A 16,229-nucleotide genomic window follows, 5' to 3' on the forward strand; every position below is an offset into this window, starting at 1 on the left:
ATGGGCCGTATCCTTATGCTGTGCACCAAGAAGCTGGGAGGAGGGGAGCTATGGCATATTCTGGGAAGTGAGTGGAAGCTGGACTGCAACCAGGAGGCAGCTCCATGTGAGCTTTCTCTGCCTAAAGAGATCTCAGAAGAGAGGAACCAAGCTGGGATTCCTTTTCTCATTTTAAATACTATTCACATTGTTCCTAATTTATATCCATTTTATGGGGCTGCCCCGTGGCCGAGTGGTTAACTTCGCGCGCTCTGCTGTGGCAGCCCAGGGTTTTGCTGGTTTGGATCCTGGGCGCGGACATAGCATCACTTGTCAGGCCATGTTGAGGCGGCGTCCCACCTGCCACAACTAGAAGGACCCACAACTAAAATATACAACTGTGTACTGGGGGGATTTGGTGAGAAAAAGCAGGAAAAGAAAAAAAAAAAGATTGGCAACAGCTGTTAGCTCAGGTGCCAATCTTTAAAAAACGAAAAAATAAAAAAAACCCTGGATGGGGGCTGGCCCCGTGGCCGAGTGGTTAAGTTTGCGCGCTCCGCTGCAGGTGGCCCAGTGTTTCATTGGTTTGAATCCTGGGCGCAGACATGGCACTGCTCATCAAACCACACTGGGGCAGCATCCCACATGCCACAACTAGAAGGACCCACAACGAAGAATATACAACTATGTATCCGGGGGCTTTGGGGAGAGAAAGGAAAAAAAAATAACCCCTGGATGGGTACCAGCCTCCAAGGCCAATGGAATTGCACCCTGCTGACCCCCATCCCCTCTTTGCTCTGCCTCCAGGAGAGCAATGTTCCCTTCTCTGGGGCCTTCCATGCCCCACCCTGCTGTTTCTTGTTAGCATTTACCACCACTTCTCACAGCAAACCCTCTGAGGGTCTGGCTGGGTTCTCTCCTGGGGCCTGGGCTTGCTTGGTGCATGGAAGGCCCTGGACAAACCACTGCATGGAGGGCAGTGAGGGCACCAGGACCCCTAAGCTGCTGCCTGGGGTGATCTGGGAGATGCTCTGGGGGTGGTGGTCCAGATTCCTCTTGGGGGGCACAGTCCCCTGCTCACCTCCCCCACCCACCATGCTCCCCATCGCTCCCAGCAGAAAGCAACCAGACAAGGTCTTCTGCTGTACTAATGTATTCCATCTTTCAAAAAGAAAGACATGATTTTAATATTACTTAACAATATGTTAAAAAAGTAGCCAGGCAGGCCTCCGTGTTAATACAGTCGTACACTCTCTAACAGACTTGATGGTGTGAGTACTGGGTGGGTTTTTGTTTTTGGACTTTCTCATTCTGGAAGGGATCTTACACAAGCTGGCTACAAGTCAGGGGGATCAGACACAAACAGCGCAACGTGTACACTCTTAAACAGTAGATTGTGGAGGAGAACGGAAGAGTGCCTGCCCCGCCCAGCCCGCCTCTGGGGGGACGTGGGGCACAGAGAGCTGAGTGACAGCGACGCCCCAGCAGGGACAGATGACAGGACAAGGCGAGATGCAGAGGCAACGGAGCCATGTGGATGATGCAAACTCGTCTCTGGCCGCAGCCCCGGCCTCTGAGGCCGCAGAGGTGGAAGAACTGGCGGGAGCTACTGTTCCAATCCGACAGCACAGAGCTACGATCAAGGAAGTCTCACTCACAGACTACACGCACACGAGCTAACGACGCGGGTCGAGCAGCAAGTTCTCGGTCTAGGGGTCTCAGGTGCAGCGGCCCACCCAGCACAACCCTGGGCAAGCATGGCAGCTCCAGGGCCTAGCCCACCTCCCGCGTGTCCCTCTCCAGGCGGTCCTCATTCAGTGGGCAGCAAAGGTGGCTTTTTTCAAGCTAAAATTGGACCAGTTGATGGACAGTCTTTGTCGGGTCTGTCTAGCAGAATCCAAGCAGAATCTGTGAAGACAAAAAGCCCAACAGTCATGGAAGGAAATAGCCCCACCCGAGCTAGTATCGCAAGGCCCGGCATCCTCCTGGGGGCTCCGTGCGGGAGACTCGGTGCCACACTTCAGAAAGGGAAGGGCCTCGAGAGGAGGAGGGGGGGGGGTCCATCCTTCGGAAACTGGCCAGCACCCTGAATGTTCTCTTGTGTTTTGTGCTATTCTCTCTCAACTTGTTCTTCATGGAAGCTGCCCAAGGGACGTTTCTGAGGAGCCCACCTGAGAATCTGAAGCCTGGTCGTCCCAGCCAGGCTCTGCCAATGGCCACCATATTGCCCTTCTTAACATGTTAAGCCATGGACATCCCAGCTTATCCTCATTTATCCATGAATTCACAAGTGAGTGTGACTTGAAACACATATTTTTATGTTGAGACCTGGTTACTGCCCACCCCGCCCCACCTCTCTGCCCTCAGGGGCACATCAAGTGCACAGAATGCCCACAGGCCTCCAAGGCAAGCCACCAGCCCCTAGTCCCCCTGTCCAGCTCTGAATCACAAACTGCCTGCTAAAACCATGTGAAAACGACACTTTGCCACCTGCTTCCCAGGCAACAATGGCTGATTTTTACATTAAATGAAGGAAAGAATACTTTCTTCCAAAGACTTTGCACAATTTCTGAAGTTCTCACCTTTCCAGCTCTAATTTGGGTAGCAGAAACTTGAATTAAAGCTGAAACCGGTTGTTGCTGTCACTCATCGAAATTTCCAGTGTGCTCACTTAAACTGCGGTTAAATCCTTCAACCACAACCGTTTGTGCTGCTGGCCTGACAGCCTCTGTCCAGGGGGAGGGAGTCCTCCCTGTCCCCCAGGGAGGGGCTGTGTCATTCCTCAGAATCCAAATTCTCTTTCCCTGGCCACAGCTTGGGGTCAAACTCCAAGTCCTAGTGATGTCAGCTTTTAAACATTCTGGAAGCTTCCACTTCTGCCTCTGTCTCCCCTTAATTCTGGCAACAACTCCCCAACCATCTCCTTTAGTGTATGTGTGCTCCCCTACTCCCTTCCTACACAGCAGCTAGAATGCTCACAAGCATCAGTCATGGCCATGCTCCAGGAAGCTCAACGAGGAACTCAACCCAAACCAAAGCAAGGCTTCCCATGGGCTCCCTGGGGCCCCAGGCCCACCGTGACATGGCTTTGTCACCTCCCCACAACCCCGGCTCCTCTTCGCCCAGGCTCCACACCCTAACCACCACCCCATCAGGTCTCTGTGCTGTCAGCTGTGGAATGTCATATGTACATACATACACACAGAACACGTGTACAGGGGTAACTACAATGCAAAAGCCAAGGTAACCACCCCCCAGGTCAAGAAACCCAACACAAGGTACCAACCCCGGGGGCACCCAGAAGGCAGCCACCGTGCCGGGGTTTGTAATAATTAGTGCCCAGAGTTCTTTGTAGCTTCACGACTTCTACAGGCATCCTCAACGGTAGTTTGGTTGTGCCGATTTCTGAACTTAAAGGAAGAGAATTGAATTTTACGTACTTTTTTCTTATTGCTTCTTTGACTCAAGGTCATATTTCTGCGATTCCTTCAAGAGGCCATAGTTTTTCTTCAGTTTTGTGCCTCTAAGAATATACCACACTGAATGGACAAGTGGACAATGCTGCTCACATGGTTCTGCCCGGGCTGGGCACGTGTGCACAGGTGTGGGACTGTTTGTTGGGTTACTTGAGACATACAACTTCAACTTCACTAGATTCTGCCAAACTTTTTCCCAAAGTGGTGTGAAAGCATCTGTGCTCTGAAGAGCGGTGTAGGGAACCGCCACTCCACGCCTTGCCTGCTCCCTGGTTCTACTCAGGCTGAAGACCTCCCCAGTTTACTGGTCACGGGTTTTCTGTGACATCTGATTGTTTTGTTTGCCCATTTGTCAACAGGTTTGTCTTGTTCTCACTGTTCTGTAATGTTTCTTTATACATCTTGATACTAATCCTTTGTGATGTGCTGCAAATACCATCTTCTCACTTTCTTTAAAACAAATTGTTGATTTTAATGGAGTTTAATTTACCAATCTTTTATTTAATGGTTGACGTTTTCAAGAAATCTTTCCCTACTCCAAGGTCAAAAACATATTCACCTATATTCCAAGTTAAAAGGTTTGCTTTTGACATTTAAAATCATAACCCATCTGGAGCTGACCTTTGAGGAGGGTGTGAGGTAGGGATCCAATTTCAAAGCTTTTCTCATATACATAACATTCACAGCTCCATTTAGGAACATGTCTTCATTTCCACAGTGATCTGCCAATTCATCTTTTGTCAAACCAAAGCTCCGTGTTTGTACAAGTCTGGTCCTGGATGCCATATTCTGCACCAATATCACGATGTTTTAATAACGGTGGCTTTCTAAGTCTTTTTATAATGGGCAGGAAAAGGAGCCCTCCTTGTTCTTCATATCCTTGTGGGAGGATCTTACCAATCCTTTACAACTTTTTTTTTTTTTGGTAAATATAACACATACAGAAGGGTGAATGAAACAAACGTATAATATAAAGAGTAATTATAAAGCAAATACTGTGGATCACCAGATGAAGCCATGGGCCACTGCCAGCACCAAGTGGCCCCTGCCCAGAGCTTCCCTCCTCTCCTCAAGAGTTACTACCACTCTGGCTTCTGATGTTGGTAATTTCCTTGCTTTTCTTTATAGTTATAAGACCTAGGTATGTATCCCTGAACAATGTATTTAACTTCTGAAAATATACTTTTATTGAGGTATAATTTATGCACAATAACTTGCACACTTAGTGTAGAGCTCACAATGCTGACAAATATATCTACATACAGGTAACCATCACCTCGATCAAGACACAGAACATTTCCATGAAACCCCCAAATTTCCTTGTGCCCCTTTGCTGTCATCTCCCTGCCACCCTGGCTCTAGGCAAACAATGATTTATAGATGAATTTGTATTTTCTGGAATTTCATGTAAATAGAACCTCACAGTATATGCATTTTGTGTCTGGCTTCTGCACCAAGTATGCCACTTTTGAGATCCATCTAAGGTGCTGTATAGTGTGCTTTTCATTGCTGAGAAGTGTCCTCTGGATGGAGACAGAACAGTTTATCTGATTATCTGATTATCTGCTGTGGACACCTGGGTTGTTCCCAGTTTGGGGCTATTATAAATAAAACTTCTAGGAACATGCATGCACGTGCGAGTCTTTGTGGGGGCATGTGCTCTCATTTCTCATGGGCAGACATCCAGGAGAGGAGCTTCTGGATTGAACGGTAGGTATGTTAAACAATGTACTGTAGTTTTGCCTAATTTGAACTTCATCTAAATGGACACTATGTGTATCCTTGTGCTTCCTGCCTCTTGTTTAACACTCAGTCTGTAAGACATCCCTGTTGCAGATTGCTCTCGTTTGTCCTTTTTGTTGCTACACAGCACTCCGTGTATGACTGTATCACAATGTACCACCTCAACGCGTGTTAGAAACACTATACTTAAGTTCCACAAAACCCTTCTTGGGTTTTAAATCTACAGGTAACTTTTGGGAAACTTGTTAGCTTCACGTTAACACCCTATCAACAAATACAGGAGCTCGGTGATTTGTCTTAATATTCTTTAGCAAAGTTTCCCAGTCTTCTGTGCAAAAGTCTTGTGCAACTTTTGCTAGATTTATTCAAGGATACTGCATAGATTCTGACACTATTATAAATGCAGTCTCGGGGCTGGCCCGGTGGGGTGGTGGTTAAGTTTGCGAGTCCTGTTTTGGCGGCCTGGTGTTCGCAGGTTCGGATTCCGGGGGCAGGCCTACATAGTGCTCACCAAGCCATCCTGTGGCGGTGGTCCACATACAATACAGAGGAAGATTGGCACAGATGTTAGCTCAAGGCCAATCCACCTCACACACACACTACAAAATGCTGCCTTTATTTAAATTACATTTTTGAATTACTGATGGTGTAGAATAAGTAACTTTTATACACTGATTCTACAGCCACTTTCTTGCTAAACTGTCCTACACAATCTTTTGCAGTTTCCTATGTAGAGAAGTAGATCATTTGTAAAATGGAATCCACTCCTTAAGCCTTTAATTTCTTTTCTTGTCTTACTGTGCTGGCTAGGAACTACAATTTAAGGCTGAATAGAAGTGGTAAGACAGAGCGTCTTTGTTTTGCATGTGCTTCCACATCTTTCCCATTTTGGAAAAAGTTCCACATAGATTGCTTTTCTCTTCTCTCGCTCTCTTTCAGTAAATCCCCTTTTTAGGTGATGAATTATTTCCTTCTATTGCTAGTTTACTGTTTTTCCTCTTTTATTAATAATAAATGGGTGCTAGGAATTTATCAAATATTTTTTTCTGAACCTAATGAAATGCTCATACGGCTCTTCTTTAATATATGAATGTAGCAAATAGCATTTGTGGAAATCCTAATATTAAATACCCCTTGTATTCATTGCTGGGATAAACCAGATTGGTTATATATTGCTATTTAAACGACACTGTTGGATTTGGAATGTGAATATTTTCTTGATGATTTTTGCATCTAATATTCTTGGGTGAAACACCCACAATTTTTCATTTTTTCTGGTATTGTTTTTGGCAGATTTTGGTGTCAAAATTTTACTACTCTCATAAGAGAGAGTGAGGAGAACTCTCTTTGTGCTTTCTGTGTCTCATTTCAATTCTCTGGTAGAATCTGTATAAGACTGGATAACCTGTTCTTTGAAATTCTGGGAGAATTCTCTGTAAAACTGTCAGAATGCAGTTTTCTCACTGGAAAGACTTACATTTACTGCTTTAATTTCTTTACTAGTTACTGGACCATTCAGGCTATTTTTTTATTGGGTTGATTTTGTGTTTTATTTAAGTTTTAAAATTAATTGTTGTGAAATTGTTCTCAGATTATAGTTTAATCTTTGTAGTTAGGTCCACCTTTTCACTTTATATTCACAAAATTGAAGCAACCTTTTTTAAAATGGAAAATTTCAAACACATACAAAAGTAGAGTTTGGTAAAATGAACACAGCCATCACTAACTTTGATAATTATTAACATCTCATTTCTTCTTACATCTAATTATTTTAATTTGTGTCTTTTTTCCTGTTTTTCGAGACCAGTCTCTCAAAGGTTTATTCATTTAGTTACTATTTTTGAAAAAGAACACTGTTGATCTTCTGTTTCTCTTACATATCACACCCCTTTGTTTTACTTTCTTTGGGCTTATTCTGCTGTCCTTTTCCTAATTTCTCAAATGAAATTCTTAAGCCATTAATTTTCAGGTTTCTAAAAACTAACTCCAGCATTTAAGGCTTTATGGAAAGCTATCAAGAGCAATCTTTTCCTGCATTCCACAGGTTTTCATAAGCAGAGTTCTCATTATCTTTTAGTTCTACATATTTTACAATGTCTACTGTGGTTTCTTACTTGACCCATGCGTTATATAAACTTCCACAGTTTTAGATTTCCACATATTTAGGGATTTCAAAATTCACTTATTGTAAACCTCCAAGTTAAATTGTGTTGCAGTCAGAGAACACAAATTACACATACTTGTTCTTGGAAGAAATTTTTTTTATTGAGGTCATACTGACTTATAACATTGTGTAAATTTCAGGTGTACATTATTATACTTCAGTTTCTGTACAGACTGAATTCTGTTCACCAGTAATAGCCTGATTTTTATGCATCACAATATGTATGTGTCCCTTTACCCCTTTCACCCACCCCCACCCCCTTCCCCTCTGGTAACTACCAATCTGTTCACATTATCCATGTGTTTCTCTTCCACATATGAGTGAAATCATGTGCTATGTCTTTCTCTGACATATTTCACTTAGCATAACACTCTCAAGGTCCACTGATGTTGTCAGAAATGGCATAGTTTTGTCTGTTTTTATGGCTGAGTAGTATTTCATGGTGTATATATACACACCATATCTTTTTTTTTTTTTTTTGAGGAAGATTAGCCCTGAGCTAACATCCCCGTGCATCTTCTTCTACTTTATATGTGGGACGCCTACCACAGCATGGCTTGCCAACTGGTGCCATGTCCACACCCGGGATCTGAACTGGTGAACCCTGGGCTGCTGAAGCAGAACATGAGAACTTAACCGCTGTGCCACCAGGCCGGCCCTACCATATCTTTTTTTACCCATTCATCGGATGGGTTCTTCGGTTGCTTCCACATCTTGGCTGTCGTGAATAATGCTGCAGTGAACAGAGGGGTCCATAAATCACTTTGAATTGTTGACTTCATGTTCTTTGGATAAACATTCAGTGGTGAGATAGCTGGATCATACGGTATTTCTACTTTTAATTTCTTGAGGAATCTCCATACTGTTTTCCATAGTGGCTGCACCAGTTTGCATTCCCACCAGCAGTGTATGAGGGTTCCCTTTTCTCCACATCCTCTCCAACATTTGCTATGTCTTGTCTTGTTAATTGTAGCCATTCAGATGGGTGTGAGGTGATATCTCATTGCAGTTTTGATTTGCATTTCCCTAATAATTAGCGATGTTGAACATCTTTTCATGTGCCTGTTGGCCATCTGTATATCTTCTTTGGAAAAATCTCTGTTCTTATCCTCTGCTCTTTTTTTTTAAAGATTTTATTTTTCCTTTTTCTCCCCAAAGCCCCCCAGTACATCGTTGTGTATTTTTAGTTGTGGGTCCTTCTAGTTGTGACATGTGGGATGCCGTGTCAGCATGGCTTGATGAACGGTGCCATGTCCACACCCAGGATCCGAACTGGTGAAACCCTGGGCCGCCGAAGCGGAGCACGTGAACTTAACCACTCAGCCACAGGGCCGGCCCCTCTTCTGCCCATTTTTGATCAAGTTGTTCATTATGCTGTTGTTGCGTTGTGTCAGTTTTTTAATTTTGGAAATTAATCCATGTTGGATATTTGATTTGCAAATATTTTCTCCTAGTTGGTGGGTTGACTTTTCATTTTGTACATGGTTTCCTTTGCCTTGCAGAAGGTTTTCAGTCTGATGCAGTCCCATCTGTTTATTTTTTCTTTTGTTTCCCATGCCAAAGTAGACACGGTATTCAAAAAGCTACTGCTAAGACTGATGTAAAAGAGTGTGCTGCCTATATTTTCTTCTAGAAGTTTTGTGGTTTCAGGTCTTACATTTAAGTCTTTGATCCATTTTGAGTTATTAATTTCTGTGTATGGTGTAAGATTATGGTCTACTTTCATTCTTTTGCACGTGATTGTCCAGTTTTCCGAACGCTATTTATTGAAGAGACTTTCCTTTCTCCATTGCACGTTCTTGGCTCCTTTGTTGAAAACTAGTTGTCCACAGATGTGTGGTTTTATTTCTAGGCTTTCAATTCTGTTCCATTGATCTGTGTGACTGTTTTTGTGCCAGTACCATGCTGTTTTGATTACCATAGCTTTGTAGGATATTTTGAAGTCAGGGAATGTGATACCTCTAGCTTTGTCCTTTTTCTCAGGATTGCTTTGGCTATTCAGGGTCTTTTGTTGTTCCACATAAATTTTAGGATTCTTTGTTCTATTTCCAGGAAGAATCTCAATGGGATTCTGATTGGGATTGCAATGAATCTGTAGATTGCTTTAGATAATATGGACATTTTAACCAAGTTTATTCTTCCAATCCATGAGCATGGGCTATCTTCCCATTTCTTTATGTCTTTCTCAATTTCTTTCAATGTCATAATTTTCGGTGTATAGGTCTTTCAGCTCCTTGGTTAACTTTATTCCCAGATATTTTAATCTTTTTGTTGGGATTGTAATGGGATTGTATTCTTGAGTTCTCTTTCTGCTAGTTCGTTATTAGTGTATAGAAATGCAACTGATTTTTGTATCCCACAACTTTGCTGTAGTTGTTGATTATTTCTAACAGTTTTCTGGTGGATTCTTTAGGATTTTCCATATATAGAATCATGTCATCTGCAAACAGTGAGAGCTTCACTTCTTCCTTTCCAATTGTGATCCCTTTTATTTCTTTTTCTTGCTTAATCGGTCTGGCTACAACTTCCAGTACTATGTTAAATAAGAGTGGTGGGAGTGGGCATCCTTGTCTTGCTTCTGTTCTCAGAGGAACAGCTTTCAGTTTTTCACTGTTAAATATGATGTTGGCTGTGGGTTTGTTATATATGGCCTTTATTATGTTGAGGTACTTTCTTTCTATATCCATTTTATTGAGAGTTTTTTTTTTTTTATCATAAATGGTTGCTGGATCTTGTCAAATGCTTTCTTGGCATATACTGAGATGACTGTGTGATTTTTATTTCTCATTTTGTTAATGTGGTCTATCACATCAATTTGTGGATGTTGAACCATCGTTGCATCCTTAGAATAAATCCCACTTGATCATGACGTATGATCCTTTTACTGTATTGTAGTATTTGATTTGCTAATATTGTGTCAAAGATTTTTGCATCCATGTTCATCAATGATACTGGCCTGTAGTTTCCCTTCTTTGTGTTGTCCTTGTCTGGTTTTGGTATCAGGGTAATGTTGGCCTTGTAAAATGAGTTAGGAAGCATCCTGTTCTCTTCAATTGTTTGGGAATAATTTGAGAAGAATAGGAATTAAATCTTCTTTGAATGTTTGGTAGATTTCACCAGAGAAGCCATATGGTCTTGGTCTTTAGTTTTGGGGGAGGTCTTTGACTACTGTTTCAATCTCTTTACTTGTGATCACTCTATGTAGATTCTTTATTTCTTCTTTTCTTTTGCTGAGGAAGATTTACTCTTAGCTAACATCTGTGCCAATCTTCCTCTATTTTGTATGTGGGTCACTGCCACAGCATGGCTGCCAATGAGCGGTGTAGGTCTGTGCCCAGGAACAGAACCTGGGCAACTGAAGTGGAGTGTGCTGAACTTAACCACTAGACCACAAGGTCAGCCTCTGAATCTTCTATTTCTTCTTGATTCAGTTTTGGGAGGTTGTATCATTGTAAGAATTTATTCATTTCTTCTAGGTTCTCAAGTTCATTGGCGTACAACTTTTCATAGTATTCTCTTATAATCCTTTGTATTTCTGTGGTGTCCATTGGAACTTCTACTGTTTCATTTCTGATTTTATTTATTTGAATCTTCTCTTTTTTTCTTAGTGAGTCTGGCTAAGGGTCTGTCAATTTTGTTTATCTTCTCAGAGAACCAGTTCTTAGTTTCACTGATCCTTTCTATTCCTTCCTTACTCTCTATTTCACTTATTTCCGCAGTGATTTTTATTATTTCCTTCCTTCTACTGACTTCGGACTTTGTTCTTCTTTGCTAGTTCTTTTAGGAAAAGTGCAAGCTTGTTTGAGATTTTTCTTCTTTGTTGAGGTAGGCCTATATTGCTATAAATTTTCCTGTTCCTACTTTTGCTGCATCCCACAGGTTTTGGTATGTTGGGTTTTCAATTTCATTCGTCTCCAGGTATTTTTTGATTTCTCCTTTGATTTCTTCATTGATCCAATAGTTGTTCAGTACCATGTTGTTTAGTCTCCAAATATCTGTGACTTTTCCAGCTTTTTTCTGGTAGTTGATTTCTAGTTTTACAGCACTGTGGTCAGAAAAGATGCTTGATATGATTTCAATCTTCTTAAATTTATTGAGGCTTGCCTTGTTTCCCAACATATGGTCTTTGAGAATGTTTCATGTGCACTTAGAAGAATGTCTACTCTGCTGTTTTTGGATGGAATGTTTTTTATATATATCTGTTAAGTCCATCTGGTCTAGTGTTTAATTTAAATCCACTATTTCCTTGTTGACTTTCTGTCTGGATGATCTATCCACTGATGTAAGTGGGGTGTTAAGGTCCCCTAATACTACTGTGTTGCTGTCACTCTCTCCCTTTAGTTCTCTTAATAGTTGCTTTATGTACTTTGGTGCTCCTGTGTTAGGTGCACATATATCAATAACTGTTACATCTTCTTGGTGGAATGTCTCTTTTACAATTTTATTATATACAATGCCCATCCTTGTCTCTTTTTATCTTGAAGTCTGCTTTGTCTGATATAAGTATGGTTACACCCACTTTCTTCTGCTTGCCATTTGCTTGAAGCATCATCTTCCATCCCTTCACTCTGAGCCTGTGTTTGTCTTTAGAGCTGAGATGTGTTTCCAGAGGGCAGCATTTCCTTGGGTGTTGTTTTTCAATCTATCCAGCCACTCTGTGTCTTCTGACTGGTGAATTCAATCCATTTACATTTACAATGATTATTGATATATGAGGGCTTAATACTGCCATTTTACCTTTTGTTTTCTGGTGGTTCTATATTTCCGTTGTTTCTTTTTCCTTGTATTTCTGTCTGGCATTTCAGTTTTGTGGTTTTTCTGTGATGGTTTCCTCTTTATTTATGATTTGTGACTCTGCTCTGATTTTTTGTTTTGTGGTTACCATGAAGTTTGCATAAAAGATATCACAGAGGGCCGGCCCCGTGGCCAAGTTCATGTGCTCCGCTTCAGCGGCCCAGGGTTTCGCCGGTTCAAATCCTGGGCGCGGACACGGCACCGCTCATTAGCCATGTTGAGGTGGCATCCACATGCCACAACTAGAAGGACCCACAACTAAGATATACAGCTATGTACTGAGGGGATTGGCAACAGTTGTTAGCTCAGGTGCCAATCTTAAAAAAAAAAAAAAAAGATACCATAGATGAGACAGCTGATTTTCTGATAGCCTCTTATCTCCATTAGCCTATGCCGGTTCCATCCTTTTCCTCTTCCCCTTCTATGTTTTTGCTGTCACAAATCATTCTGTTTCGTGTTGTGAGTTTGTGACCAAACTGAAGTGTTTATAGTTATTTTGATACTTTCTTTCCCTTTATCCTTTGTTATATTTAAGTGTTTCCTAACCTATTCTGATACAGAGCTGCAATTTTCTGATTTTGTCTTTTTATCTCCTTGCTCAAAGCTTTGTAAACCTTTGCCTTTTGGTTTCAGTTAGGGGAGCTCCCTTCAACATTTCCTGTAAGGCAGGTCTAGTGGCAATAAACTCCCTCAGCTTTTGTTTGTCTGGGAAAGCTTTTATTTTGCCATCATCTCTGAAGGATAATCTTGCCGGATAGAGTATTCTTGGCTGACAGTTTTTGTCTTTCAGTATTATGAATATATCATTCCACTTTATGCTATCCTGTAAGGTTTCTGCTGAGAAATCTGCTGAAAGCCTCATGGGGGTTCCTTTGCAGGTTATTTTCTTCTCTCTTGCTCCCCTTAATATTTTTTCTGTCATTGACTTTTTTTTTTTTTTTTTAAAGATTTTAGTTTTCCTTTTTCTCCCCAAAGCCCCCTTGTACATAGTTGTGCATTTTTAGCTGTGAGTCCTTCCAGTTGTGGCATGTGGGACGCCACCTCAGCGTGACCTGATGAGTGGTGCCATGTCCGCGCCCAGGATTCCAACCCGTGAAACCCTGGGCTGCCGAAGCGGAGCGCGCGAACTTAACCATTCGGCCACAGGGCCGGCCCCATCTGTGTCACTGACTTTTGACAGTTCTAGCATTATATACTTTGGGAAAGTCTTCTTCGATTGATGTAATTAGCAGTTTTATTAGTTTCATATACTTGCATATCAAGTTCCTCCCCCAGGTTGGGAAGTTCTCAGCTATTATTTCTTTGAATAAGCTCTCTGCTCCTTTCTCCCTCTCTTCTCCTTCTGGGATACTTATAACTCTTATGTTACTTTTCATAACTGAACTGGACATTTCTTGAAGAATCTCTTCATTTTTTAAAAATCTTAATTCTCTTTCCTCTTCCACCTGAATCATTTCTATAGTTCTCTCTTTGAGCTAATTTTCTCCTCCATAAGGTCTACTCTGTTTTTAATGCTTTCTACATTATTTTTTTAATCTCCTTAATTGTATTTTTCATATCTAGAATTTGTCTTTTTTTTTTTAAAGAGCTTCAATCTCCCTGGCGAAGTATTACTTCTGTTGATTAATCTTATTCCTGAACTCAATGAACTGAGTTTTTTTGTAATTCATTGAACTTGTTGAGTTTCTTTTTTTTTTTTAAGATTGGCCTTGAGCTAACATCTGTTGCCAATCTTCCTCTTTTTTTTTCCTCCCCAAAGCCCCAGTACATAGTTGCATATGCTAGTTGTAACTCCTCCTAGTTCTTCTATGTGGGATGCCACCACAGCATGGCTTTCTGAGTGGTGCATAGGTCTGCGCCCAGGATCCAAACTGGCAAACCCTGGGCTGCCAAAGTGGAGAACGAACTTAACCACTGGGCCACTGGGCCGGCCCCCCTTCCCTTTTTTTTTTCCTGTTGAGTTTCTTTATGACAGCTATTTTGAATTCTGTCAGTTAGAGTGTAATCGGTGATACCAGGCTTGGCTTCTGGGGAGTCGTCCTTTTACTTCTGTTCTGCCGTGTTACTGTAGATCTTCATGGTATCTGATGAACACCGTATCTGAACCTCTGGCTGGTGCATCTGTGGTAGTAAGCACCTCTTCTTACTTGGGTACGGTTTTGGTCACTTATGTTCTGTTTGCCTGGATCTCATGTTCCTCCACTGGCTCTCCACAGGCTCAAATGCTGTTGTCCCAGGCACTACCTGCTCTGCTGCTCCCTAGTTGTCTGGGGGTGCTGGTTGCAACACTGCCAGGAGTGCTGGGTTCACTCACAGGTGTTGCTGTCACTGGCAGGAGCCCAGGTACCTGGGGATTTGTATGCAGCCCCTGCTGCTGGTAGAGCTGCTGTTGGGGGTGCCAGCACTGGGAGCTGTGTGCTCCTGCCCTATCAGCTTAGAGTTGTGTGGGTCAGGCTGCCATCACAACTCCACTGACTGTCATAGGGCAGGGCTGCCTTGCTGCTGCTCACAGTGGGCTGCTGTGTGAGGATCCGCACCCTGGATTGCTGCTACTGGGGGAGGACGGGGCGGGGGGGGGGGGGGGGGGGCCCTCCTTGTCGGCCTTGCCCGGGGGGGGGGGGGGGGGGGGGGGGGGGGGGGGGGTTGATCCTCTAGTTGCACTGCTTCCTGGGGGGCCAGTCCATCTTCTGATGTATAGCTGCCTGGATCTCTTAGGTGTCCTGTTGTGTTGTGTAGGGAATCCTCTGCTGGTCAATAGACGTCTGGTTGTAATTTAGTGGGGAGACAAAGGGAACAACTCACTCCACCATGATGCTGACGTCACTCCCTGTTCTTTGAAATTTTTGAGCCTTGCTGTTTGTGGCCCAGTATCCATTCCACGTCTGTGAGTGTTCCCTGTGAGTTCAAGAGTTCTCTATTATGTGGATGCAGAGTTTCATCTATATTCACTAGACTGAACTTGTGGCCAAGCTTTGTTGATCTTCTACATCTTTGTGGATGCTTGGGCTGCTTGAGCAATCAATCACACAGAGAAAACAGTCTGAGATCCCTTACCAGGATGGTAGATTTGTTTGATTCTCTGTGCAGTTCACACAATTTCGCTTTTATTATTTTAAGGCTATTTCATTAAGTACTTATGTTTAAAATTTCTATTTCTTCCTGACAAACTGAACCTTTTATCATTATGTAGCAACCTTCACCTATCCCTTGTGTTAAAATATATTTTGTCTGACAATAACATTAACTACAGCAGTTTCTTTTTTCCTATTTCCACCTTTCTTTTTTTTTTTAAAAAAGATTTTATTTTTCCTTTTTCTCCCCAAAGGCCTTTGGTACAGTTGTATGTTTTTAGTCGTGGGTGCTTCTAGTTGTGGCATGTGGGATGCCGCCTCAGCATGGCTTGATGAGCGGTACCATGTCCGCGCCCAGGATCTGAACTGGCGAAACCCTGGGCCACCAAAGTGGAGCGTGCAAACTTAACCACTTGGCCACAGGGCTGGCTCCCTATTTCCATCTTTCTATTCATTATAATTTAGGTACGTTTTTGTAAAATACACATATATATAAACTTCTTAACATAATCTGACAAACTATTTACTTTTATTTTTGTCTACTTACTGTCTGTTATGGTTACTAATACAGCCGGACTTGTGTCTATCATCTTTTAAAAATTTATTGTATTTTCTCTACATGTATTTTTTTCTGTTTGAGTTTTGATTTTTTTCCTTCTGATAAGCAATTTATACACCATATTTCTATTCTTTTTTTTTTTTTTTGAGGGAGATTAGCCCTGAGCTAACATCTGCCAATCCTCCTTTTTTTCCCAAGGAAGACTGGCCCTGAGATAACATCCATGCCCATCTTCCTCCACTTTATATGTGCAACGCCTGCCACAGCATGGCTTGCCACACAGTGCCATGTCCGCCTCCGGGATCTGAACTGTCAAACCCTGGGCTGCTGAAGCGGAACGTGTGCACTTAACCACCGTGCCAGCCCCCATATTTCTATTCTTTTAATGTTTGCTCTTGAAATGGTATCATGTCCATTTAGCTCAAAGTATGAATGTTAAATAT

At 42.4% G+C, this 16,229-nt stretch overlaps 1 protein-coding gene across 1 annotated transcript in view; it reads right to left on the bottom strand.

Annotated features, from left to right (window-relative positions):
• Nucleotides 1-1,116: 1,116 nt before the first annotated feature.
• Nucleotides 1,117-16,229, bottom strand: part of FAM193A (family with sequence similarity 193 member A) — a 112,971-nt gene continuing 97,858 nt past the window's right edge. The window contains exon 20 of the mRNA XM_046656464.1: nucleotides 1,117-1,887. Coding sequence (XP_046512420.1) covers nucleotides 1,794-1,887 — 94 coding nt within the window. The 3' untranslated portion in view covers nucleotides 1,117-1,793. The remainder of the gene's footprint in view (nucleotides 1,888-16,229) is intronic.

The sequence above is a fragment of the Equus quagga genome, chromosome 3 (assembly GCF_021613505.1).
Source record: "Equus quagga isolate Etosha38 chromosome 3, UCLA_HA_Equagga_1.0, whole genome shotgun sequence".
Taxonomy (NCBI): domain Eukaryota; kingdom Metazoa; phylum Chordata; class Mammalia; order Perissodactyla; family Equidae; genus Equus; species Equus quagga.